At 37.0% G+C, this 27412-nt stretch overlaps 1 protein-coding gene across 2 annotated transcripts in view; it reads right to left on the bottom strand.

Moving 5' to 3' along the window:
* The window catches only part of LOC105931448 (neuronal acetylcholine receptor subunit alpha-7), a 46339-nt gene extending 19432 nt beyond the window's left edge, over window positions 1–26907 (bottom strand). Inside the window, exons 1-4 of one of the 2 annotated variants that reach the window (XM_036137178.1) lie at window positions 26423–26907; window positions 16667–16806; window positions 11671–11715; window positions 4532–4641 (exon numbers count right to left, since the gene is read on the bottom strand). In XM_036137178.1, coding sequence (XP_035993071.1) covers window positions 4532–4641; window positions 11671–11715; window positions 16667–16806; window positions 26423–26492 — 365 coding nt within the window. In that variant the 5' untranslated portion in view covers window positions 26493–26907. Of the gene's footprint in view, window positions 1–4531; window positions 4642–11670; window positions 11716–16666; window positions 16807–26422 lie in introns of those variants that run through there. The other variant, XM_036137179.1, reaches the window with a different exon arrangement.
* Window positions 26908–27412: the final 505 nt, after the last annotated feature.

Consider the following 27412-nt stretch of genomic DNA (forward strand, 5'->3'; position numbering starts at 1 on the left):
CTATAGTTTAATCATGTAAAGCAATTTGCATTGTCTCTGTACTGAATTGTGCTATATAAATAAATTTGCCTTGCCTTGCCTTGCTTAACTAAACGGAAAGTGAAACCTAACAGACGCACTAACAAGTCCAGAAAAGTATGTTAAAACACTCTTTTCAATACTTACTAAAAGCATTTATAATCTTTAAAAATTAGTACAGTTCTGTTTCATCTTCAACTCAACCTAAAGACTGAAAGTGAACATTTTAAGGCATGATCTTAAGATCAGACGGTAGTGAGTTCCAGAGTTTTCAACCCTTAACAGAAAAGGCTGTTTATATATATATATATCAAAAACACGATGTCTGACTATATAGCTTTGGCCAACATGTGGTCTCCTTCTACAATCTTCCTGCAATAGTTTTCTGGATTTTGGTCCATTCCTCCTGACACAACTGTTATAACTAAGTCAGATTTGTAGGCATGACCCGGCTCTGAGCAAAATGTTTTTTAGATCAGGACTTTGTGATGGTATGCCCAAAACACTAACTTTGTTTTCCATAATTTGTTGATCTACTTAGGGGCATTACCCATTTAGAAGACAATTTATGGGGGGAAAAAAGAAGACAATTCTTGACTCCGTGAACAATGTCAAGAAATGTTGCTTCAATAGTTCGATAGTGTTCTTTCCTTATGAAACATCTGTTTTGTGAAGTGCAATAGTCCCTGGTCGCAAAACACCCTCGGAATGGCATGCTACCGCCCCTGTACCCCTTTTCTTTCATGTTTTGGCCATTATAGCCAAAACATAAATTTTTGTTCAATCTGACCACAGATGTAGACCCCGGGGTGCATTTGCCTCTGTAATATGGCTTTCTACGTTGCCTTCGGAGTAATGGTTTCTCCCTTGCCCAGTGGCCTTTCTCCCCATGTTTGTACAGGGCTCGTTTCACTTTGGATAAGGACTCATTTTACAGCTTCAGCCAGCATCTTCACAAGGTATTTTGCTCTTGTTCTCGGTTTGATACGTACATATCCAACAAAACATGTTCAAATCTGGGAGGCTACACCAGTCTCTTTCATAAATTGTTTGTGGTGTTTAAACTTGCATATAATGTATATAATGAGAAACAGGAACAGGTCAAACACTATTTCCATCATACCAGAAGAGGTGAACACCTCTGTGTTCACCTGGACAGCAGACTGGACTGGAGATACAACTGTAAAACTGTCTACCAGAAGGGATGGACCAGACTGTTCTTCCTGCGGAAGCTTAAGTCCTTCAGTGTTATATGAAAGATCCTGCATAAATTATATAGAGGCTTCTTTAGAAACACTGCAGACAGACCGCTACTGGAGATCCTTCTTGCCTGTTCTAGAATAACTTTTAACTTTCCTTCAGGATTAATAAAGAATTTTTTAATTGAATTGAAGAGATTAATTTGATTGCCTTCAGGTGTCTGGAAATTTAATCCCAAAAATGTATCAGTCATGGAGAACCAGAATTCCATTCCTGATATGCTGGCTGCTTTCTTTTATTTTTAATTGTGCCAATCAAGAAAGCAGTTGGAGATGTGCCTACCTTTAACTCAAATCGTGTGAATCAGAAGCTTACAATGCAATGCCATTATAATCTAAGATTTCCTACATTTTCAAACTTTAAAGTTTTTATTTTATTTTAGTCTATTGATTTAACTTCTTTTTAACAAGGCTAGACAGTGGAAGACTCTTATTTACTATGCAGACATGAACACGTCTCGTATTCTGGAATTTATCAAATAGAAATGGAAATAGTATGTAAACACCTGCTTTCAAAAAAACTTTTAGGTTTTCCACCAGAAGCCAAATTGTTACATCATGTGTAAAGCCTTACAAAATCAGAGTGCAATGCATCTGCTGTCAAGTTGTTTCTTAATGAGCAAAAACAATTCCCAACCAGCCAGGCTTTATGTCTAAGGTCCAGTTTGTTTAGACGCAACTGTTAACTGAACAAACAGACCATGAACACATTGATACAGAAAGTCCACACCAATTATATCACATGAAAGGTTTTCACTTATGTTTCTGTTGTAGGATTGACCTTCAGTTTAAACATTTTGAGATAAAGTCATTATTCTGTGAAGCACTCACACTGCAAGACTATCAAATGTTTGGTGCTCAAGAAGCAGCACCAGCTTTTTCTTTTTTTACACACAAACAGTAACACTAAGTCAACCTCTTTGATCTTCTGTTGAAAACCTTAAACACCACTTTGTCAGAGGATGTTTGTCCTTTGGTGCAAACTTTTATTTCTTATATTTTCACAGATCAGTGTTCCAGAGAAACAATTTTGCATGCAGCTTGACAGACAGGATTATATCCCGAACAGCTTGAATAGGTAACATAAATGGTAAATGGACTGAATTTATATACCGTAGTGCTTTTCTGGTCATGCTGACCGCTCAAAGCACTTTACACTATAGTCGCATTCACCCAATCCATTTACACACATCCATACAATATGCTAATCAGCTGGCAATTTAGGGTTGTGCCCAATGGCACATCAGCATGTGACAGGAGGAAACTGTAGTCTGACCTGCAACTTTAGTAACACAACTACTCTGTTTATATATCCCTTGAAAGTGTACAGATTTCTGTCATTCACAACTACAAATGCTGCTGGGTTTTTATGTAAAAGAACATAAAGTACTGCTTATTTCAGAGAGCCTATACAGACACTATGTGCATTTCTACCAATCCAACCTAGACTCCCCTTTTGTAAAAAAAAAAATGCATGCATACATGTTTACAAAATAATTATTTTATTTCCCTTTTTTTATATTTATACTTCAAATATCTTCATTGAAAACAAAGAGGAACTGAGGTCAAATTTCTAAAGCTGATTCTCATTCTGATTTCTAAATCTGCAACAAACAAATACATATCTATCATATATTTTAGCGATATTTCCCAGCATCGTGAAAGGCATTCAGTTTATTATTATATTGCATAAAACAAAGACTATGAAGGACATTTGCAGTTCCAAACGTCTAAAAACCGTTAACAATAAAATTACCTGATAGCCATACCATATCACTTGAAACAATGCCCTGAGATATTTACATTTGTTTGTCATAAAGCTACAAGAAGTTCAAGACAAATAGTGCTCTGTAAGGCAAGCATATGCTTGATTTCCTCCAATTGCCCTTTGGGAAAGCAAAATCCTCACATGTGCCAGAAATCACAGCACATCCCAGAGACACAGCTGTTTCACAAATGGATAAATGTTATCTTCATTTGCTTGTCACGTGTGCTGCTTTTTATAGAGAAGTTCAAAAATTGATTTCTTAGGAACAAAGTTGACATTGGCACCAATTGTGTTGGAACACAATCGGGGCCTGTTAGTATTCTTGAATAATTTTAATTACTAAGTTGTTCAGAACGTCCATCTTCATGTAAATCCGAGAAACCTTTGCCCCTTGGCACTGGAAAAGATCACATCACATAGGGATTTGGTCTGCGCAGGGTCTTGTAGAAGTCTTCTAGGGTTCATCAAGAGCACATCACACTTTAAGAAAAATATGGTGAAGTGCGAGCGTTCCCTTACTTTTTTGAGCATGCACACATAAAAAAACTTTGTGGTGAAAATGTTTTTCAGCTTATCCATGTTGGTTGTCCCAACGGTGTCCATTGAAATTTGAGCATGCACAAAAACAGTAAGAAATTTTGAAATAGGGCCAGCCACACTGGTCCCATGCCCTGACTACAACCTCATCATGACACTTGCTAGCACCACTCTAAGAATTCTTATGTAATGCTATTACCACTGCAACCAAAACAATTTCCCCAAGCATTTGAAATGTACAGCCCACAAGCTCCACAGCAATGAATATGAGATTGTAATGCAGTGGGTTTCCTGGAATAAGTCACCCAGCTCTAATCAAATGCACACACCAAATTGTACATGGACGTCTCACCCACAAATCTGCAGTAACTGTGTTGGTATTATGACGATATATGCCAAAATACCTGCGGAATGAGGATTGTTGTGGAATTGATGACATGAAAATTTAAGGCAGTTCGGAAACTGAAGGTCTGTCCAACTTGGTGCCAGGTGTACCTAATACATTTTGTGTAATCTTTGTAGAATTTCTACCCATATAGAATGGGTGAAAAAAATAAATAGCTGACACTACAAAAGCACAGAAGACAGTGGTTCCAGGAATTAGGAGTAAAGATCTGGAACAACAACAATCAATGATAATTTTAAACTCAGAAGTGAGCTGAATGGATTAACAGATGTTATAATCAGAAGATAGAAGCAAAAAAAACAAATACAATACACACAGACAAGACAGCAAACAAACTCAGAAAAAATAATGATGATTTAAAAGAAGAAATGTAATAAAACACTGAAATAGAAATCCTAGAAATGAAGATGAGATGAAAATTACAAATGCTGAAAAGATCAAGGAAGTCAAAAGCCATGAAAATTACAAAAAGCATAAAGCATGACATCAATTTACAAAAAGCATACAGAAGATAAGAAAAAACAAACAAACAGAGAGCCCTACCTGTTGTAGAGGAGGATATCTGGAACCCAAACCAGATTGGAAGGAAAACGGAGATTCTGAACCCCGGGGTAGTTCTCTGGGTTCCATGACAGATAAATATCTGTCCAATGCTGGATCAAATCATAGGGAATTAAAATGTCAAATTAAATGAATTGGCATAGAAATAACGATGTAAAAAAATCTGTGTGTGGCATATCTGCTAAGATGCAACATTTCTAAATTCAGATACACCACATAATCCTTCATCTCTGCATCATATTTTATGATAAATTCTGACACAGACAAGTATAGAAGTCCCTTCAAAACCCTCCCCTTTTAAATGTGTGATTTACCTGAGGCCAACAAAAGTCAAACATTTTTCCCATTACACAGGCTATTAGTTGTTGGCTGTTATACTTTGTGTCCAGCTCGGATAATGAATGTTGCCACTGAAAGACTGCCAAGCCAACATTTGGCACTGGTCCCTGGAATCCCATCTGAAGTTGGCACCATTTAGCAAAGACTGAAGTGAGTCCAGCTTCAAAACATTTTAAATGCACACAGTGCTGCTTTTTATTATTTATCACAAGGAACAAATGGATCTGTCATCTGTAGTTATATGAATCTCATGTGTTTTGGCCTTTGGAGCTTTTTTTTTTTTGTTGCTTTCATGTTGCTGTGTTAGTGTGATGTGTAAGTTGGGCAGATGGATGTAGTCACATGTTAAACCTATAAGGTCCCTTCTCTATGGAGTACACAACACTCCATTTCTAAAATGGTCACTGTATATGGTTCACATCTGCTTAGTTCACAATGTATGTCAATGTGCGTAATTGTGCATGCATGCAAGATGGTATGTTTCCCCTCCATTTGGGACGATATTGCCTCAAGAATGTTTATGTATGTGTTTGAGGACATTTTGATGCTTTCTCTTCTTGTCAATGTTTTGGCCACAAACTTTATCAACCTGTTCTTTTCGGAAAAATGTCATTCATGTCGGCTAACATATGTCTCCCTTTCAGAAGGGAGACACCTTAATTATCACACTTGTCGTCACTGGACCTTGCCATGCCGGATGTTACTTTTCATGATCCCTGCCTGTGAAAGCACAAAAAGGAGTCACCATAAATTCCACCATAAACCTCTGCTGTTTGGTCTGGCCAGGAGTGGGAGCTTGTGGCACTACAGGCAATGCAAGGAAGCTTATGTCTAAGAATGGGTTTGAAGTCATGTGGCAGAAATTGGACTTGGCCTCACTAATTTGATACCAACACATTTAAAATAGTGTGCAATTGACTCTGTAACTGGAAGGTTAATGACAAGTTGTTTTAAAGTGCAAGAAACAAATGGAACAAATTGGGAATCCAAATGAATCAACAGCTACAGTGGTAAAAAATAATTCAATATGTGCCGCTGATTGCTTCTTGTCTTTTGAAAGGAGATGAGTGTCTTGCCGATGTTCATCCCCTAGTTTGCTTTCGCTGTTGAGCCTCTTCAACACAATCTGGCAGAGGGTAAATTCCAAGAAAAGGCATGTGGGTAAAAAGATGTTTTCTGAATGCTGCATCTCCACAGAAGAAGCATGTGTGTTGAACTGAATTTCTGGCACCCAGCAGTGCAGCTGAAATGTTTGCCTCTTGCTTAAATTTTTCTTCAGGCATTCATACGGCGCCTTACAAAAGCGTTCACACCCCTTGTACCTTTACAACCACAAACTCCAACATATATTTTGCCCCTTTTTTGCTATAGGCAACCGTGAAGTAGGATATGATTGTAGAGTGGAAGGAAAATGGTTAATGGTTTTTCAAAATGTTTTTAAAATACAAAGGTTTACCCATTCTCCTTTGCTCAGAAACACCATATCCTCAGATTGGGTGGAGAATGTCTGTGAGCATCACATTTCAGATGTTGTCATAATCAACTAGATGTTTGTCCAGGCCATTTTAACACATCAATAGCTTGGATATTAACCCTTCCTTTGTTATTCTGTTAGTGTAGGGTTCTTGTTCAGGTTTAATGGGAACCTCAGCCCCAGTGTCAGGTCTTTTGCAGCCTCTAACAGGTTTTGCTCCAGAATTGACCTGGATCTTGCTGCAGGAAGGCATGATGACTGCATGATTCTTTGACCATCATGTTTCACTCTGGTTATGGTGTATTCAGTCTGTTAGTTTTCCACTACTTCTACAGTCTGTTAGTTTTCCTAACTTCTGTTAGGAACATACAGGGTAAACAGAGCTCTGATATGTGATGGAGTTTGATTATCAATCTATTTCCTAATTAGATTACTTCTGAAAATATTTTTTGTTAAAAAATAAATCTATGTATAATTTTTCTTTCACTTGAAAACTACGGATGACTTTGTGTTGGCAATCAAAAACAATACAACCCTATGAAACCCCAGAGGATTGGGGTTGCAATCTGAGAAAATGTGAAAGTTCAAGGGGGTAGCAATTTTTTTGCAAGACACTGTATCAACCATCGTCTTTAACATTCACAGGTGGCAGAAAAAAAAAGGTACCACATTGATGTGTAATAAAGCCTATTGCATTCCAATTTTCACCTGAAGAAATGTAATCAGTTCAGTGTAGATCATTCATTTTTCATAAAAACATAATCCTAAAACGACCCAGGATGCAGTAAAATTGAACCTGCCCTTGTCTCGTGTGACTATCTGACTGATTGTCTTTGGCTGCATAATGCACTTCTTAAGTCTCCATCAAATCATGCTGCATCTGCAAAGTCCCCATAAGCCACTGCACCAAAGTAGATGATGTATTAAAGAGGTGGCTTCCTGAATAATTGATACATTCATAACCTGTAAGGCAGTCAGCAGCCAACTCAACCTGTGTCATCTCTAATGGGCTGTTCTGACTAGATCTCCAGTGATAATAAGAATGCTCTACATTTCTGCTTCTACCAATGTAAGGTTTTATTAATGCTATTTAACTCTGCATTATATGTAGCCATTAGCATTTCTAATTATTTTATTTCTAATTAAATTTTAATGCAAAGTAGATAAGTTCCTACCTGCATAAGTGGAACACAATGTATTGCATGGAGAAGTTTGGAGAATGTAATGAGTGAATGGATTTTAAAAGAACAGCATTTTTTTCCCCTTCAAACTGTTATAAGCAATTTAGCAAGCTTTAGTAAAGTAAAGATTAGATATACCTCAGTTGAAAACATTAAACTGAGGCTAAAAGCCACACATGATCATAAAAATTGCGCATAGTAAATTCAAACATCGGACTGCATCAGTCTTACTCTGTATTCTCTGACATTTAGATTGTAGGGTAAGATTTTGGCAGAAACAGGAAAGCATATATTGGACACCTTGGTACCAAATGACCACAATTGTAACACCACAAGCTACCTGAGTACGATTGCTAACCCTTTTCAAGTCTTTATGACCACAATGGACCCATCGTTTGATGGCTTATAACAGCAGGATAAGGCGCCATATCATAAAGCTCAAATCATCTCTCAGTTATTCCTTGAACATTAGAATGAGTTCAGTGCACTCAAATACTCTCTGCCATCCCTAGAGTTCAAGCCAATATAGCACCTTTAGGTTCTAGTGGAATTGGAGAGCCACATCATTGCTGTGCAGTTAACAAATCGGCTGCATGATGCTACCATGTCCATATGGGTCAAAATCTTTCCCATGCAGAATTAAGGCAATTCTGAAGGCGGAATTCAGTCCAACCAGGTAGAAGGTGTGCCTAATATCATAAATGGTGAGTGTATAACAACGTAGTCTGATGTAACTGAAAAAAGGCTGCGAGTCTGTTGAAATTGGTTGCATTCAGGCTATAAACAGAGGTGGTGATTAACTGCTGTGTTTTTATTTTCCTCTGTTGCACATTAATGTCATCAACAATTACTGGCACAATAAAACCAGTATGATGAGAATGACAGATATATATATTTTATGCTACACCTCTTCCCTTTAGGCATGCTTTCGTCCCACCATTTTAGAGATCCATTCCTTGATTATCACCCCTTATTACTTCTAGTTGACTCATGCTCAGGCAAGGTTAAAAAGCGGACTTGTTGCCCTCCTTCTTAAAAATAGACCCCATTAGTCAAATTTACTCACAGAAAATTATCTGTAGTGAAGTGAATATGACAGCAACTATACAGTAGAAGTAAGTAGAAGTGTCAAACATGCTCCCTACTGTTGAAAGTTTTGCTAGAAAGCACAACTTCCATGTCTACTTCTGCTGATTACAAGGACTGTTATCTTTGTAAAAAGAATAGAATAGAATTAAACGTTTTTGCCATTGCAAAAAAAAAAAAAATCACAAGTACAAGCAACAAATTGCTGTTTGCATCCATTCAGAAGTGCTTCAGTAGTGCACAATAACATTGTTATGATTGTGCTATAGTTGTAAATATAAATGAATATAAGTATATACGGGCTATGAGTGTATTATAACCGTAAGTATATGTGTATACAGGATATGTATGTACAGACTACAAACAGTTTATGAATGTGAAAGGTTATAAACACAAAGTAGATTATCTCTGTACTATGACTATAAGTAAGAGTATGTGTGTATACAGGCTATAAATGTACTATAACCATACAAAAAGGAAGCAGTAGTTAGGAATAGTTAGACTAACTATTGCTCAAGAGAAAAACTGCTTATAAAATGTGATTAGAGAAAGCAACAAATGCCCTTTAGGTTCAATGTTTTAATCCCAGTGTAATGTACCTTTTGCTACCTATGATTAGGGTTAGTGAACCGGACCTTTCAGTGGGTCATAATTACAGGGTATGAGCACACAATTTTCAAGGCTGTTTCAACTGAAAAAGTTAGCAGATATTTCTTTAGTGAAGTAACTGTTGATTTTATTATCGTAAGGAACTTGGGAATTAGCTAACTAAGCCGGCAAGATCTATTAGAAAGTGGCTAGAATGTGGCAAATCTTCGATGTGAGGAAATCATGACAAGGTTTTTTCCTTGCTATTTTTGCATCCCCGAGATGCAGTCCTTTGCCCCCACACTGTGTTATCTGTCAAATGTCAATATGTGTTTTCGCCTGAAGCGGTATTTATACACAGCATTGTATGACCAAGGTATTAACTTAATGATGCATAAAAGTGTACTTCATACATAATAGTAATAATAATAATAATAATAATAATAATAATAATAATAATAATAATAATAATAATAATAATACATAATACATAATACATAAGGTTCTTTATGTTGAAATAGATGTGGAATAATGTTATCTGATTTATGTTTTAATCAATTGCCACAGTAGTCTTGTTGACTCTCGTTTTCCTCATTTTTGTAAGTTGGTTTATAATAAATATTGTGACCAAAGTTCCAGTAACTTCTAGAATTTTAAGTTTCTAAAGTGCTACAAAATAAAAACATAAAATCCAGTTGTAATCAGAAATCTAAATACATTTTTGAAGTAAGGAAGCACATGTGGTTTCACGGTGAGACTTTTCTATTATTGAATTACTTGGGTTTTCCTTTTGCTCGGTAAGAAGAGCTAACTGTCTGTTCAGGACCATGGACAGCTCCACTCCACAGGTTAGGTTCAGTTTAGTGACAGGCTCCTGATGTAAGAGTGTTGAAACTTAGACACACGTCGTCTTTGTGACTAACTAATTCTAAAATCCCATTTACTCTGGAAATATATTGTGTTTAACATAAGAGGGAAATCGATGCAAGGAATTCTTAAATATTCAGTCTTACTTAGTTACTCCTGAGTTTAAAGGCCTGCTCGGTGAAAATTCATGATAGACGGACATTAAAACCCTTATGCTGGAATATCAATTGGGGGACTAAATGAAATAGAATAGAACTATGTTAATGAGAGGAAAAGATGCATCTACTGTGTAAAAGAGTCATCCTTAATATTAGATTTTGCTTCCACAGAGGTTTGACTGTGTCAACATTTTCTGATAACAATTTAATTTTATTACATTGCAGCATTTTTATAGTGACAAGTATAGAAGTGACTAGAGTTTTTTTTCAGTTTTTATTATTTGACAAACCTAATGTACTAAAGTTAAAAAAAATAACATTTTCCTTCATGTTACTAAGGGCTTGGCTTGATTTTGGAGTTATTTCAGATGGATGATCTGTTGTATGACCGAAGTTGAATGCGCCATAGAGTTAAAACCGCTGTAAAAAGCTGTATGAAATCATAGCTGGTGGAGAAATGCAATGCTAAGTAGGAACCCAATTATTCACACTTTGATGTGTTTTCTACTTTTTACCTAATAATATAATTGATATTTAAACACTTTTAGTGCAGTTCACTGGGAAGCATAAATAAAGTGGTTAATAACATATATAATGTTTTATTGTTTGTGTATTATGATCTCCAGGGAGGCTGTAGTTGTTTATCTCTGAGTCAAATGTGCCTGTTTGAGTCAGCTAAAAATAGTGTTAATGCAAGCTCTTTCTTGCCCTTGAGCTCATGCGACTCGTGTTCAAGTATGAGAAGAGGTAGAATAGGGACTTAACCCATCACTTTCTTCAAAATTAAAAAGTCAAATGTGTTTTATTGGGGATTCCTGATCAAGCATTTATTTTGGCCAATTAAAGAGTATCTCATTATTTCGTAGAATATTCATTTATTGTTAGGTATATACAGTTATGTTCAAAGTGACTCATACCCTGGTCACATTTAGGCTTTAAAATATACTGTATGTATCAGTATGTATCAACATACTTCTTCTAAGTAGAAGTAATAAGAGATATTTTGGGGAGGGGCAGGCAGAGTTTCAATTTGAATCCAATAGAGAATTCATGGAGGGAGCTATAGATTAGGGTGATGGCAAGGAGGCTTCCCAAGCTCAAAGATCTGGAGCTCATCACCAACAATAAATCTTGAAAAGTGGTAACTGGTATTTTAGGTTTCTATTAATAATTGAGAAGTGTACACATCATTTTCGATACACCTTAACTAATTAAAAAGTAAATAAAACAGACAGATCTTATCTTATATTGTTTTACTACTTTTAGGAGATGCCTTTTTAATTTCCTAACAGAAACAAACTCCTTGATTGGGTAAAAAGAATTTCTAATCCAAACCTGGCACGGAAGTGTATTATTTTGGACTTAAATGTATATGCCTATGAAACCGTCACACTGATCACACAAAATGTATTGAGCAAAGAGACATACCAGCTGCAGCCATGCATTTGTGATCATTACTTGGTTCTTTTCATCCTAGACGGGAATCAAGAGAAGACAGAGAGGACCGTCAGCTGGAAACAGAGCTGGCTGTAAACAGATAGTAAATGAAACTATGCCACACAGAGAGAGAGAGACATTGGTAAACATGATTCGTGAGGAAAAACCGGCAGTGAAGTTAAAGCAACATTTTCATCTGAGTCAGAGCTGATGTGTTCTCTGAATGACAATGATGCTCTCCAACTTATTTAATTCAATGCCATGTATAAGCCGATTTGAGCAATGCCACAACTGTAATAAAATCACATATGATAAAAGGACCAAAAGGGAGCACTTTATTCAGGGGGGCCCTTAGCGAGAGTGCAGTGCAGAGAAAGGACGGAATGGTTAGATTTCTTTTTTTTTTTTTCCTTTTTTGTCATAAATGCATAAAAACACCTTTAAAGGTCAACACAAATTGCCTGGGGAGAGAGAAAACTAGCCAAATGTAATTGTTTTTTATTTTTATTTTTTAAGTGGCATAATCTTGTACTCATGCTGAAAACTAGACTAATGCAGCTGGCTCAACCCTTTGAACACATTTCTTTTCATGTAGCTGTGATAAAATCTCTTGAACACAAAGTTTTCAGTAGTTATCTTACTTATTGAATGCATCACTCTCATCTCGTTTTATCTTGCTTTTTTCCTCTCTTTTGAAACTTGGAGATTGGTGTACTGAGAAACACTCACACAGAGGAATGCGCTTAGATATGAAAACAGCGGTCCCACTCATTGGTTTTAAAGTTTACCTCTGTCCTCCCACAGAGTGAAAAACAATTTGCTCTACAAGCTTTCTGGTAGTCAAAAGTATGATCTCTCTCTCTCTCTCCATTGCTGCCACTGTGCAAATGGATGGTTACAATGTAAACAGGGCCATCCAGTGTCAGCATCGAGACAGGAAGAAAGAAACAACCATCGTTAGTCACAATGTCTAGTAAGCAGTAAGCTTAGCATCACCAATTAACCACCCAGACAAAGAGAAAATAAGCAACCCCAGACATAAAAGAGATCCAAACTGTGAGATATTGGTACACACAAACACCTTAGATTTGACCTTTCATCTACACGTTTCTCTAAAGGTCACTTCAAGATGTCCCAGTAAGACTTTGGAGTGAGTCAAAGAAAACTTTTACCAAGGCAGGCGGCCTCAAGATGTATAGATAAGAGCCATATGACCTTGTAGGTTATTAACAAATATTTTGTCTGAATGGCTTTCAATACTGATCAGAATACTTTTGAAAATGTAATTTTGTTATTTAGTAATTCTAAAGGCTTTACAGTAATCTATAACCAGTCCTAATGGCAAATGTGAACTTATTCAGTGGAATTATTACATGTTTTAGAACAATAATCTCTTGGACTAAAGGAAGTGTCCTGAGAAAACAAATAGTAGAGACCTTTTCTTCTGTTGAATATCTAAAATGAGCATAGCTCTCACATCTGTCTCAAAAAAACATTTGCTTTTACTTTTGCTCCGATCTATTTTATTTGGAACATAGAAGGAAATTGGTGAAGACTCCGATGTGCCTTTATTTATTTTTTATCAATATGCTCTTAAATGTGTGTATTTACAGAAAAAAATGCTTATTTATTGAATCATTATCATGAGCAGATGATTAACTTTTAAAAATTGGTAACATTTTGCGAATGATGGCAAGCTAAACAATCCACTTTTTTTTACTTTTCTTTGTACCTCTAAACTACCTCCTTACCCACTCGTCACACTTCAATCTTATCTGAAGCTTATCTTAAGTCATTTCTACACCTCTTTTATAAAGGTTTTCTTCTCAGCCGCTGAGATGGAAACGCTCCCTATTGTGTTGCAATACAATGCAAAATGTTCCTGCCTCTTTCATGTGTGATATAGCACCTAGTTGTAGTGAATTGCCTTTGCTTTAAAGCTGCAATGATTTTATTCTGTTTTGTGCTTGACCTTTGTGTCGTAGTGGTCTGTTGGATTTCAGACAGCTGGAGTGTCCACTATCAATATCCAGCTATAAACACTACAATCTCCTCATATATCTGCTCACTGGCTTTGGATAAGGTGACAAGGATTTGATTATCTGCAAGTAATCAAACATCACATTATCACTAAGGTGTTTTCCATACATATGAATTTATGCCTTACTGTAAATAAGCTATTAAGCTGCTCCAGAAATGTGTGCATCAGATTTATTTGTATTCCCTAGAAGGGACAACAAAAAAATCTTGAACAAGACACTCACCTCTCATGACTGTCTTGTTCCTTTCAGGAGAAGTACCTTTGGACAGGCAGCATTCTCACATCGTGCTTCACAAACATGGAATATAATGCCCATTGTTATCCCTCAACTATTAAGTTATATACTAAGCACTAAAAATATGGTCATTAAATTGGCAAAGCTGCTCCCACGACCTGACGTGAACATATTTGGGTTTATTTTCAATTGCGTCTGTTAATAATTTTACCATTGCAAGCATATTAAACATTTATTGAGCTTTTATTAACTAGATCTATTGGCAATGATTAGGTAAAACCTGAGAAAAATAATAAACTTTCAAATGACTTCTCCCAATTACAAAAGCCAGGCCTTCTGTAAAATGGTTAAAATGTTTCTTGAAGCTGTATTTAATTGAAGAGCTGTGAATTATGACGTTTGTTTTCGCTATATGTGTTATTTCAATTCCAAATTAATGTTTTGAATGTTGTATTTCCGTGTACATATAGGGAGGTGGGAGTTTACGATGCGTCACTCTTCGCACCAGAATTACCCATAATGCAGCGACACTTTTCTGCAGACATAGCAGTCAGAATGGTGGATGCAACGGAGTGATGTTTTAATGACATAATTTTTGAGCTGGATGTTTCTATAAAGCCTCAACAACTGGCTGCTCTAAGGGCTTTCCCTTTTTTTTGACAAATCTGAAAGAGTGGCTGCATTCAACCCATCAGAAGCTCAGTCAGTGGGAGAGGTTCTCAACTGTAAAATTCCTGTCTTGTCACAAACAAGACCCAGACTATCTCTGGGATTGGAAAACAAGATATAATTTTATTTCCATGTCACATTCATACTTTACTGTCAATTATTACTGTGGCTTAATGTGTTCACTAAATGTTCAAGTTCATCTTTATAATACAGTTAAAATGCTTGTCATCATAAGCATTTCTAACCTTCTATAATAATCTAAAAAAATATAATTTGTACTTTGAAGGTTCAAGTAAGTTGACATTGATCTGTGATTCATTATTTTGAGCTTGATCTACTGCTCATGTTCCTTTCAATCCTAATTTGGGAAATAATAGCTAGCAAATAAAATTATTGTTTAAAGTTAAAAACAATGCAAATACAAGTATTTCAAATGCAGTATGTTACAAGGATTGATTTTCAACATGTAGGTAAGTTATTTTATTTACCCAAATGAACTTGACTTACATTTCAGGGTTTTTTGTTTTTGTTTTTAGCTGGGGGATTCATATGGGGTGGTGACCAATCTGTGCCAGTCAGTCTGTGTTTCTGTCATCATTTATGGTGTTGGAGTCCATCTGTTGGCCATAACCTGACCCAGTTCTATGGTTACAGAGTTACCCAGGAGCAGATGGAGAAATCAAAGGCCACATCACACACAAATAAACTCAAAAGCACAGCCAGCTTTACATTATTCACAACTGCCCAGTAAGCGGAAATTTATTTGGTTTTGCCAACTTATTCATTATGCATTGAGCCAGCAAATAGCATAGCTAACAAGGCATACATACATCCTTTAATTTTCTATGCATGCTATTATATATTGCATACCTGGGAACGCAATGAGATTATGCAAAGCATTGCTTGTGACAAATGCTACCACAATATAAGCTTAAACCTCCAGCTATGTTAGAAAAATAGCCACATAGCATATTAAGTGAAAATGGAAACATTTATCTCTGGAGTGAGTCTCACTTAATCATTAACCATGTCCGGTTTGTTATTTTACCACAATGTAACAATTAGTTACAATGTTTGTTTTCAGAAGTTGTGAGTTAACATAGATAGTGCAATGGGAAGCCTACATTGAAGGTTGGCATATGCTACATCCAGTTACATAGCGTGCCTAAAGAGATGTGCATGTCTCGTGACAGCGCTGGGCCGGGCAAGTGATGGTGTGTCAGATTCGTTTTTTTTGTTTTTTGGTTGAGCGCTCTGTCTGTGTGCTGGGTCAAACCGGCGGGAGGTTGTGTTTTGTTCTGTGTCACAGAAGGTATAGTCGATGGAGAACAGAACAAAAAGCATGAGTAGAGTTAACACTGAACGAATAAAACATAAGAATTGACAGAACAGCTACCTAAACTACAGATATTTCTTGATAAAAGCTGCAAACTTTACTTGAAAAAGACTGGACAACATGATCCCTTTTGTATTTGATGGTGTTATAGGAAATGGGATGTAGGACTCAGGAAAGGAGAGGTACGCTTTGTATTTTTTTTACGGAAGCCTAAAATTTGGTATCTGAGTTTTGGTTTCTTCTTTTTGAAACTAAATTTTAATTCTGCTACATTCATAAGAGATTTTTATTAATAGAGGAACTATAAAAAATGTGTAATGATAAATACATGTGCTAGCTTTTTTAATACCAAAAAGGTGCATCATGAAAAATGAAGCAACATTTATTTATTTTTTTAGTAAATTCTAACGCTGGGAAAACTCCAAAGAACAATGTCCTGTTTGATTATTTACATGGTCGATTTTAATTTTACACTTCCAGTCACATGAATAAAGGAAAAGCTGGGGGGAAAGTGTGAGGTCTTTTCTCAGCACACACAAATAGAAGAACTTGCATGTTTTAAAGTCTAACTTTCACTCTCAATGGTTGATTTTACAATAAGTTGAAAGAATGATCAGGTGCCACATTCACAAGGTATGTGCATTAATAGACCCCATTTTTTAGCTTTGGTTCTCCTCAAACATACAAGTCATTTAACACAACTCACCACATCAATAATCTGTAGCAATGTCAGGCCCAGTTCCACAAGAATAGGTGCAGAGTCATTTTGGACTGGTCTCTCCAGACGACTGTAGTTTACCATCAGGTCATGGTACAGTTTCCTCTGGTAAACCCCGCCATGACAAGCTGGATGGAACAGATGGACAGTTACTACAGGGCAGGGAACCAATTGAACCAAAAGAAAGACTGATAATGTAAACGAGGGTAAAAAAAATATACAAGTGGTTTATAGAACAAAAAAGGAAGCATGATGAAAAAACATAAATCTAATCTCATTTGGCAATCATAAATTGTCTTATCTTCTTAAATTAAAAGTAGATTAAAATCTGGCATTTGTAAATTCAGTGTGACAAATAGTTTTAGTGCCTTCCTTTAACATCTTCACTATGCCTTGTCTTGTTTAATATTGGGAATTCAATGCATTATTATCGTAAAAATAAAGCTTTTTGTTGCATTATAAAACGTGTTTGAAATGGGGTTTGGTTACAAAGAAATCAGTGAAAAGGACAATAATAAACTCATATTGATGTTTATGTCTCTAACAAATTAGCCATAGTATTTTATCAAACATTGGAAATGTTCATTTTACTGTCTATAATCCAATCTGCCTTATGTTTGTGTTTGTGACAGTGTTAATGCAAAACCAACCCTCAGAATAAGTACCGATTAATTCACAATAAACCTTGTGTAATGAGCCTATTACTAACTCACTGATCTATCTTTTTTTGACTGTGCTTTCATTTGCTCTGTCTTGTATTCATTAGGTCTCATCAGAGAGTTTCCACAGAATAACAACCTATGCATCTTTATCAGGCATGAATATTACACTGCATTCCCTTTGCAAAGCAAACTCAGTTATTCATGAATGAACATCAATTCTCTTTGGTACCATGTTTCTGGCTTTCTTCCCCTTTCACAAAGACAACTAATGGTTCATAATTCAACAACAAGAAAGACTTTGACAAAAGATCATGAAGAGCTTTTGCTTTTGTTCTAGGGATGATTCATATATTTGACAATAAAATTAATTTGTCTCTGGAACACAGAATTTGTTTACTTCCTGGACAGTATGGTGGCTAGGCTTTACCATGGGGTTTATATGTACATATAACCATTTGAGCTGATGAACGTGGCACCGTAAGATAATGTTACCCAAAGATGAACTTGTGGAGATCCACAGTTATCTTCCAAATGTTTCCTATTTTTTCTAGTTTCCATGATTTCACATTATGGAGCAGTGGTGTTTGAGGTGTTACTCAAAAAATATATATTTACAGGTGTGACTCCAATTAACTGGAATGTTGCAAATTAACCAATTAGAAGTTTATAAAACAATGACACCATCAGGATTCCCCAATTTATTTAAAAGCAAGGCAATCCTAGCATCCTAGTAGACTTAGGAATTTGAAGGTATCGGTAAGAAATGATCTCTCCCATTATTCTGGCATGTAGCAAATATTTGTTAATTCTAGCTGACCTAAAACAATAAATGTTTTGTTTGATTTAATATTAGACAATGAGAAACAGAATATTACATTTTGTTTTATATATATCATCTACGTAAATATCTGGTTTTAAGTAGACTGACAAATTGTGTTTTGATCATTTAAGTACAAAAAGCCTATCAGGTTGAATAAGAAAGGGAAATCGCTGCTCAGTCTTTTTTTTTAATCTTTTTTTAAGTTTCAGTGTTTATTTACAAGTGATCTATAATGGGGTTTTTTTTGTATTCATATTTGAATATCGCCCTTGCTTTTACATGTTTACATTACAATTGGGGGAAAAAATGAAAATAAATAAAAAGATGAGGTGATGATCCGAAAGAAAAAAAAATAGCACAGTGTAACAAAGGGACAGCGACAGGCTTGGGTCTTTCTCTTATATAAAAAAAAATTACAAAATAATGAAATCACATACAATTCAAATACAGATCCAAAATTCAATTCGGAACTGCAATCAGGAGACCAAATGAAAAGGTCTCAGTCCTCATCTCCCCACTGACCCCTATCCAAATTAACGGTTGTCCCAACATGTTTCACCAATTACCAAGTGACAGCTGAGATATTTGTGTGGCCACAAAAACTGTGTGGATGGCTTATCAGCTAATGAAGCAAAACAAGAGAAAGATGAGTTGCTGTGCATTCGTGTGCAAGGGTGTTGGCAAGTGTCAGATCGGTTACCCCTAAATCTCGGTTTCAAAGGAAATCTGCATAATGGGGGAGAGAGTGTCAGCCAGCACAAATATGGAGAGGCACTGAAATGAAGTGAACCAAGAAAACACATTCTGAGTAGCAGAGACCCTGTCAGAGGGCCATGGCAAAACAATACACATATCTAAGTGGCAGGCAACATATACTGTAATAGGCTCAATGCTGAAAATGTATTGAAGTCCATATTTTATCTGGCTCACCAAAATGAAAGGATTTTTATTTGTACGAAGAACAAAGACTGCCTTGCTGCAACATCAGTGTGACGGCTATTAAGTTGTGTTTTGTGTCGTTTCCGTTTTAAAATCACAGCGTATTTTGTGTGCACAGCTTTAGAAAACTGTCATTTAGGTTGTGCACATTATTTCATAACTAAAAACTGGTGCCATTTGTACAGACTACACCACACAGCTTACAAGAGCAATTTTTTATTGTTGACAATAGGAAGTTTAGTCATGCATTGTTCTTAAGCATAAATTGGATTGGTCACTACAGAAAAATCCCATTAGCCAATACAATTACAAAAGAGTTGCAAAGATTCAATGCATGTTTTCATGTTATCGTTGCCATGCTAGGCCTGGCGTTGAGATTTAGAAAGGGAAGGAAGGATCCCAAGGGTTGTTATTCAACTTGAATGGCTGTACAATATTAAAGCTTATTTGCATATTGATTCCAGAGTCTTGTTTCATGTCTATAAAAATATAGTGAAATTATTATGGTCTTTATTACAGATTGGTACGAACTAAGGTGCCTTAAAGGTCACAAAGTCCCACCATTTGATTGATTTATTTTCAAAACTCAGGCTTAAGGTTGCAAATCCACTTTGTACATTTCTACAGCCATTTTCCTGATTTATACCTCACACTGTATTGAGAAAGGGTTCACCATAGAGCTGCAAAAGAGGACGTGTCTCCTGGATTGGTATTATTTGCATAAAAAAAAACATTTCATTTGAGTAAAACCTTCCCAAATGACCTAGTGACAGAACTCTACTTCAACTTCATCCTTCGAACGCGAGGTGTTTATTCAGATGTGTGTAAGGTGAAAGCTGAATTTTGAGTTGCTGTAAGAAAGAGTCGTTGCCACACAAACATAGACTCCTGAGGTGATAAAACCTTTGTAACCTCACCCAATATTCTACATATCTCTCAAGTGTTTTGTGGTCAACAACAGCAACAACAGTTTCCAGCCAAAGAAACCCTCACTGACACAGTCCTAAGTCCCAAACTATTATTTAAGGAGCCTTGGCTTGTACCTGTTTAATACAGCAATAATGTTCTCATTCATCCACAATATCTGAAATTTACCATTCAGTGCTCACTCAGTATCTCATTGAGTCTAAATGTTTCTCTTCAGTGTGACTATGCTGCAAGAAAAACAAAAAAGGCAATTTTGTTTGTGTCGTTTACCCTTCATGGCACATCCTGCATTAAAAATTGTTTATTTACACTCTTGGCATCCCTTCTGTTTCCATTCTTTCTGTCACAGCAGCAATCACAGTTGTTTGTGTTTTTCTTTCATTTTTATTTCGCTCATAGCATTAATAAATGTCAATGATTGTTCCTTAAAGAAACAAAAAAACACTAATCTGTATTGCATCCAAAAACTCTGCTTTCACGTTTAGAAACGTCTAACGGACGGTAACCGATTGTCAACAGAAATGAGGTAGTATATTAGATGCAACGCTAACTTAGCACTACTAAAAAGGAACTGCATCCCAACCATGTCCAAAAATTAACCAATATGATATACTGAAAATATTATGCTTTCTTTCAACATTTTTTATTAATTTTTTTGCCATAACTTAAATTCTCAAACTGTCATTCTGTAGCTACTGGATAGTTTTCACTACTACAGTTAATGGATGAGTTTTCAGAACCAGATTGAGTCTGAATGCTTTATTAGAGAGAGAAACTGAACTAAATAATGCATTTTTAAAGAAGGAACTGTCATCTACATTTCTTGTCACAAGTGCCAGTTGACAGGGAGTATGACTGATACAGCAAGAGACTGTCTGTGTTACAACCAGACATGCAAAGCAGGCTATAAATCAATCTCTACTCGAACCTACTTCATTTGGACCACCCTCACCCTCTCAGTATTCTGCTATAAATGTTTCTGTCTGACTCGTGAAATTTGCTGCTGCTATTTAATCTTGTGTAGAATTCCTGCCAAGTCTTGTATATGTTCATCATCCTTCAGTATTTTTCCTTTAGGTTGTCACCTGGTTCCAAAATCCAAACGGGAGCACCCTTTGGTCTTCCAAAAGCCACTGCCATGACAGATCAGCACCACTTGCTGTTTCAGATTGACTTTCAGCAGACTGCTGAAAGAGGGATGAAATGGGGCAAAAGTCCCTGGGAGAAGTTGGTTCAGAAAAGAAAAAAACAGCCTGTCAAACCAAAGAGAAGCACTAATCCTAATTCCATATCTGGTGGTTCTGGTGCTAAAAGCTGATGGATCAAAATTTACTTTTGTTTGATTCTGTTCTATATTCTTCTCAAACCATCTCTCTTAAATTAACCTTCTGTGTTATAATTTAGAATCAAGTCATAAAATCACTCTCCGTAAACTTCTGAAAGACAGCTAACTTCTTGACACAATTTAGATTTTAATCTTTAATACTTTGCATAATATATTTAGTGGTAACTAACATCTTTATTTTTAACGTTGTTTGTGTCTCTTTCTCCTTAATTGAATTATTAGAAGCTTGCGCTCAGCTTGTAGATAACCTGCTTAAACAAACTACACCACACAAGATGGAGAAATCAAAGAACATGATCCTCACGGTGCTTCCAGCTTTCTCCAAGTGTGTCAGAGGTCGGTACAGGAGGTGGGTGATAACATCATCAACCCTGATGCCAGGCTGGAAGGTCAACTCCAGAAGATCCAACTAAAACTTAACAAGGGGGCAGAGATGGTTGAGGACCAACCTCTCTCCCCATCGGACGCAAGATCAGTGCCACCTGCCTCCAACTGCTGAGGTCCTTCCAATGTGTGGTTTTTGGCGCTGGTGCCACACATGAGATCTTCCACAGGAGTAGTACTTGTCACATCTTCAGGCTCATGTTGAACATGAATGCCATGATGACACACAGTTGATCTCAGGTTGATCTCAGCAGCCTGGGGCTATTGGAGTCCTCTGAAGCAGAAGATAAGAGGGATTGCAGCAGGGGAGACCGAGCTGGGGAGGGTTGAGTGTCTGATTAAATCTGCTGAAGAATTGGTCCATATAATACACCTACCCTCAACCTCCAGCAGCCTGGGAGTTTGGTGTGTGACCTGAAATTGATTTCAGGAACTTCCAAGCACCACTGATGTTGTTCTGCTGCAGCTGGACGTCCATGGTCTTGGAGGTTGCAAAGGCCTTCTTACAATCCTCCGAATCGTACACTCTCGTTACAGATTCTCTGTCACATTCTAGTCGGGATTCTGACTGGGCGGCTTCCAAGCATTAATAACAGTTCCAGTCAGAAGTAATATTCATTTTTCAATGTCATCGGGGTTTTTTTTACATTATATTACATGTTTCCAACTAGGAACTTGGAAACAGCAACTCCTCTACAAAATTAAACACAGTCATAATATACCTTGGTTTTAAATAGACTTCAAGATACAGCAAATAAATATTTCCCCCATCTGCTTTAGGCACAAGTAAAGATAATTCTGACATAATATGTGACATAAATAATTTGCTTTTCCCTTGAGACTAAATAGATGTTGTGAACTCAATGGATAGGGTTTGAAATGCTGAGGGCTCCTGATTTTCTCACAGATTTTAAAAGTAGCCTCTCTTTATATGCATTTAGGCAACATCTGTACAACAAAGGTCAGCTGTAGAAATAACTTTATACCCCTTAAGGAAAATCATAACCTGGGTTATATTCCTCGTTTTAACAGATCAGCATAATGCTTTCAGCAGCCACGGGGCAACCCCAACAGCTTGTAGCTTCGAGCAAAAGAAGGCCAAAGACTGACTCGTGTGTAGAGTAAATATTTAATCATCCCAAACGGCAGGTTGGTTTTCAGGCTTTAGTAAACCTAAAACAGTAAATACACATGCAATGCAACACCCGCTGTGACCAGAATGCAAGAACAACTAAAACAATATGTGGTCAGAAAAACATTAACCGAACGTCTCAGGCGAGTCTGACGACTCTGACACAGGACATCATTTAACTTTTCCTGTCCCTGGAAAGCTAAATTATTTGATCTGATAAAAAAAGAAGACTGAAATGTTTAAGTTGGATTTCATTATTAGGTTAATGTCATTACTATATTCCTCTTAAAAATCTTACTTTTTTCAAAGATTTGCACAAAGAAACTTTGCATCACCCTTATAAAGGAATTTAGCTGGAGCTACTGTAGATAGATGCATTTCAGCTCAGTGACTATTAAAAGGAGTGCTTAGGGGGACACCCCTGGGATGAATATTGATCAGCTTAGGGCATTCTGCACATGGAGGAGTCTTGGTAAGGTTTTAAAAACGAGTTAAAGCAGACCGTTTTGCTAAATATTCTTATAGAAATCTATATCTGTCTAGATTTGGACAGGAAGTATAACTGATTTGCATTTCCATTTTTGACATTTTAACCCTCTGGGATAAAATTTTATCAAAGCTTGAGCAAATTCCCCAACATTGCCAAGTTACTAAAATATCTATCTATAGAGGGCTTACTGCAAACACTATCTACTTAGTCATCCGTATCCCTGAGGCTGATGAGAAGTATCCTACACTGCAGCTAATCAGCAAACATGGACAATTATCCAAATCACATTAAATAGCCAATCATGAACCCTCTAAGCTTTGTCTCAACTACATAATTTCACATTCAATGACTTGTATATATTTGAAATAATTACAGATATACATAGATAAGTGTTTTGAAGACTTGTAATCCCAGGCCTCACGGACACTTATAAGATAAAGAATGCATCATTTCAAAAATAGCATCAAATCTTTCTGAATGATAGTTCAATAACAAATGACCCCTCTTAGAAGAAAGTCATTTGTTGTTGAATTTACAGTCATGTTTCCTGTGTATTCATATTGTTTTGGAGCATTCAAAGTCTAATGAGTGTCTGTTACGCAATTTTCATGCAGGAAATATACATTATGAAACAGTTTTTTTTTCTTTCTTTTTTTTTCTAATTTGTCATTGCTGAAACATTATCCTCATGGCTCGTTTATTTAGACTGCCAACATAAATGGGTGCCATCTGACCAGCTAAAAAACCCTACTCATTTGAATTATGGTTGCTTTCATTATGTGTTGTCATGCAAGGGAAGTCTTTCTGGCCAATAAAACTTTCACAACTTGGATGGAACCATCTTGCCAAAGAAGTATCCCTGAAAAAGCTACACCGAGAAATTGGCCATTATCCGGTATCACTCAATTCTCAGTTTGATCACCTCTGACTGCTGGACCAGTTGGTCTGGTCTGAAACTCAAATATAACATATGTTTCCAGTTAATGTATGCACCATGCTCAGCACTACCAAGTCATGCTAATATTAACACTCTTCACTATGGATGTTGTGAATGGATGAAGACTTAAAGTAGGGCTATGCTCAGTATTAGCAAAGTGTTTCAAAATAGAATTATAGAGGCAGTACAGAGATGTAAGAACATAATTAAAAAGAAATTGTATTTTCCAAAAAAGAGCAAGATAAAGAAAAAAAACAGCTCTAAGGAAGACTAAATACGATATGCTTTATCCTTTCGAGTGTTCAACCTCTGTCCGTTGTAGTAACTCGTGAATTCAGAAATGTTGCCCAGCTTTTGGAAATCTCAGAATTAGGGTAAGACTCTACAGTATGTTCTCCAGGCAATTCACACAAGGACTGCTGTTTTGGTGATCATGGCCACATTAATAAATGAAAATAAGATGTGAATCCATTCACCAATTATCTACACCGACTTATCCTACCAGTTAGCTTGGGCCTGGGGAATATCTTCAGCAGCCATTGGGTGAGAGGCAAGGTACACCCTGGAAGGGTTGGCAATCAATCACAGAGACACACAAGAAAAATGACAATGCACACACACTTTTGTTGGTCCCAGCTATGGAATGAAACAAGGACAAAGACCACATCAGAGAGGCTGGTAAAAACTCAGAATCCCAGAAAGCACAACAGCAACCATTTTCATGACAGCTTCCAGGAAGGAGAGTGGATTCCCTGGAATGCTGTTGAGACATAAAAGCCTGAGCAGAGCAGTGTTTTTCCTTTTTGCCGGTTGCTCTCCATGATTGCATTGGGGACGACACACAAGTGTATGATTTAATGTCACTGTCCGAGTTTAGTCTGGTTAACTTAACATTACAAATGTTTAGTTAACCACAAGCTCACCCAGCTCAGTGGATAACCAGCTTCCTGACCTATCACCAGCAGAAGGTGAGGCAGGCAATCATCTTCTCCTAACCAAAAACACCGGCGCCCACCAGGGATCTGTCCTCTCCCCTCTCCTTTTCTTACACATCTGCAGACCTGTCTGTGGAACTGTAGAAGTTTACACATGACTCCAGATCGGCTGGTCCACTGGTGCACCCAGAATCACCTGGAGCTAAATCAACTAAAGACTGCAGAGAGGATGGTGGGCTTAAGGAGAACCTCCCTTACTCTAAAAGTTTGATTTACCTAAGGCATTGTGAACTGGTTGTTGGAATACCAAGGAACAGTTGTTCTTTGTTAGTTCTCAGAGCTAGTTATAACTCAGTCCTAATTACTCAAAACAAACCTTAGTTCATAATATTGACACTGAACTATGATATCTCTTCGTGGCTTTATTTGTTTTGGTCTGAAAGTTATTCTCATTAGTTCCTTTTTACAATGTTATTCCCATACTTTACGATATTTACATATTCTTTTAACTTAGTTTAGTTTAATGTTAGTTGCTTAATTAAAACGTTTTTTTTCCACTAATATTTAACTGGAAGTTTAAGTATTTTCTGTGTTTATTTTGTATATTATGTACTTGCTGCTTGAGAATGTCCATGCTCAAATTCACTGTCCCTCTGCTTTTCTTCTGACATGCACCTAAACAGGTCTGCAGCTGCTGAATATAATGACCGACCTCATAAACTGTGCGCACCTGTGGGACGTCCTCTATATCGAGTGGCAGATGTTGCAGCTAATAAAGAGGACTGGATGGATTTTTTTTACGCACACTAAATAATAATTAAAATGTGTTTCTCAACAATCTGTTTGTAAACCCACAGCCTTTAACTCAAGCCAACGGTAAGTAGAAATACCAAAGCAAGCAGTGATCTATGTAGAAATTACTTTTGTGCCTGAAAAACAATAAAAAACACGCATCCAGCATATAAATCCACCGGGGACTCTTGTGCGTTTTTTCTCCCGGTGGGTATGAGTTTATCTCTAATGCGCCAGATGGGGCCACATCTGAACAAATCTCTGGCAGCAGCGCTCATCTTTCTGCCAAACATTGCCACCCAGGAGAAACAACGGAGATATACGAGCCTTTTGATAAACGTGTCCTGAAGATCAGAGAGAAAGTACCAGACAGTAACCCACCTTGATAGTAACACGTCGCCCACAGGTAAACTCCAACCAATACAGATCCGTTGCGCTTCCAAAGCTCCATCGCAGCTTGAGATCTGAAGTCCCCCTGAAGCCCGCTGGAATTGTCAAAGTTAGGAAGGACAGGAGCTCTGACAGACTGCTGGTGCTGCTCTCCCTCACTGCGCCGTCTCTCTGTCTCTTTCCTCCTCGTCGGATACTCGGCCAGACGCGGACACGGTGACACATACACACGCAGGATGTCTGTCTTCTTGTGTTTGGGTCGTCTGTCACTTCTAAAGTCACTCCTGATCCAGCTCTGCCCTCTCTTTCTCTCTCTCTCTATCTCTCCCTGCGCTCAGAGGGAATTTCTTTTATCAAACATTCGGAGTTCGTCCTGCTTGTTTCCTGATGATGACCGACAACCTGTCCGCTGTGCAAAACCCCGCATCCTTCCTCAGGTTTGTCCCGTCCGGCCACATTAGACAGAGTAATGAAGGATGAGCGCAGCTGAATCTGCATAATTTCCATATATCTCTGTCAGAGGGCGGCAAGCCACGCCCCTTCAATCTAACCCTAAAACTGTATTTATTTATTTTCCTATTCAGTCTAACGCAAATCATGATTTAACTGTTGTGTTTTGAAAATACGCTATTTTATTTAAGGAAGACAAGTTAGGGAAAGATAGTTTAAAAAAATAACCCTTCAATATCACCAGTGTAGTGAATAATGAACAGTTTGAATCTATTTAGACTCGCATGAGGTAAAAGTAAACTTTGGTGCAACTTTAAGGGGATAGTTTAACAAAAATAAATGAATTGTGGCTCTGGGGAATTGTTTTTAGTTCCCTTATGTTATCTGAACAACATCAATTTCATGTTGCCATGAAATTACAGAAGGCTAAGAGTCGGTCGGTCCTCAGTTTTAACTACTTAAAGCAAATCAAATAAAAATGTCCATATCCCTGGTATACATATGAGCAGACCACTGAATGGCTACATTTTA

Source organism: Fundulus heteroclitus, chromosome 5, assembly GCF_011125445.2.
Source record: "Fundulus heteroclitus isolate FHET01 chromosome 5, MU-UCD_Fhet_4.1, whole genome shotgun sequence".
NCBI classification, from domain to species: Eukaryota; Metazoa; Chordata; class Actinopteri; order Cyprinodontiformes; family Fundulidae; genus Fundulus; species Fundulus heteroclitus.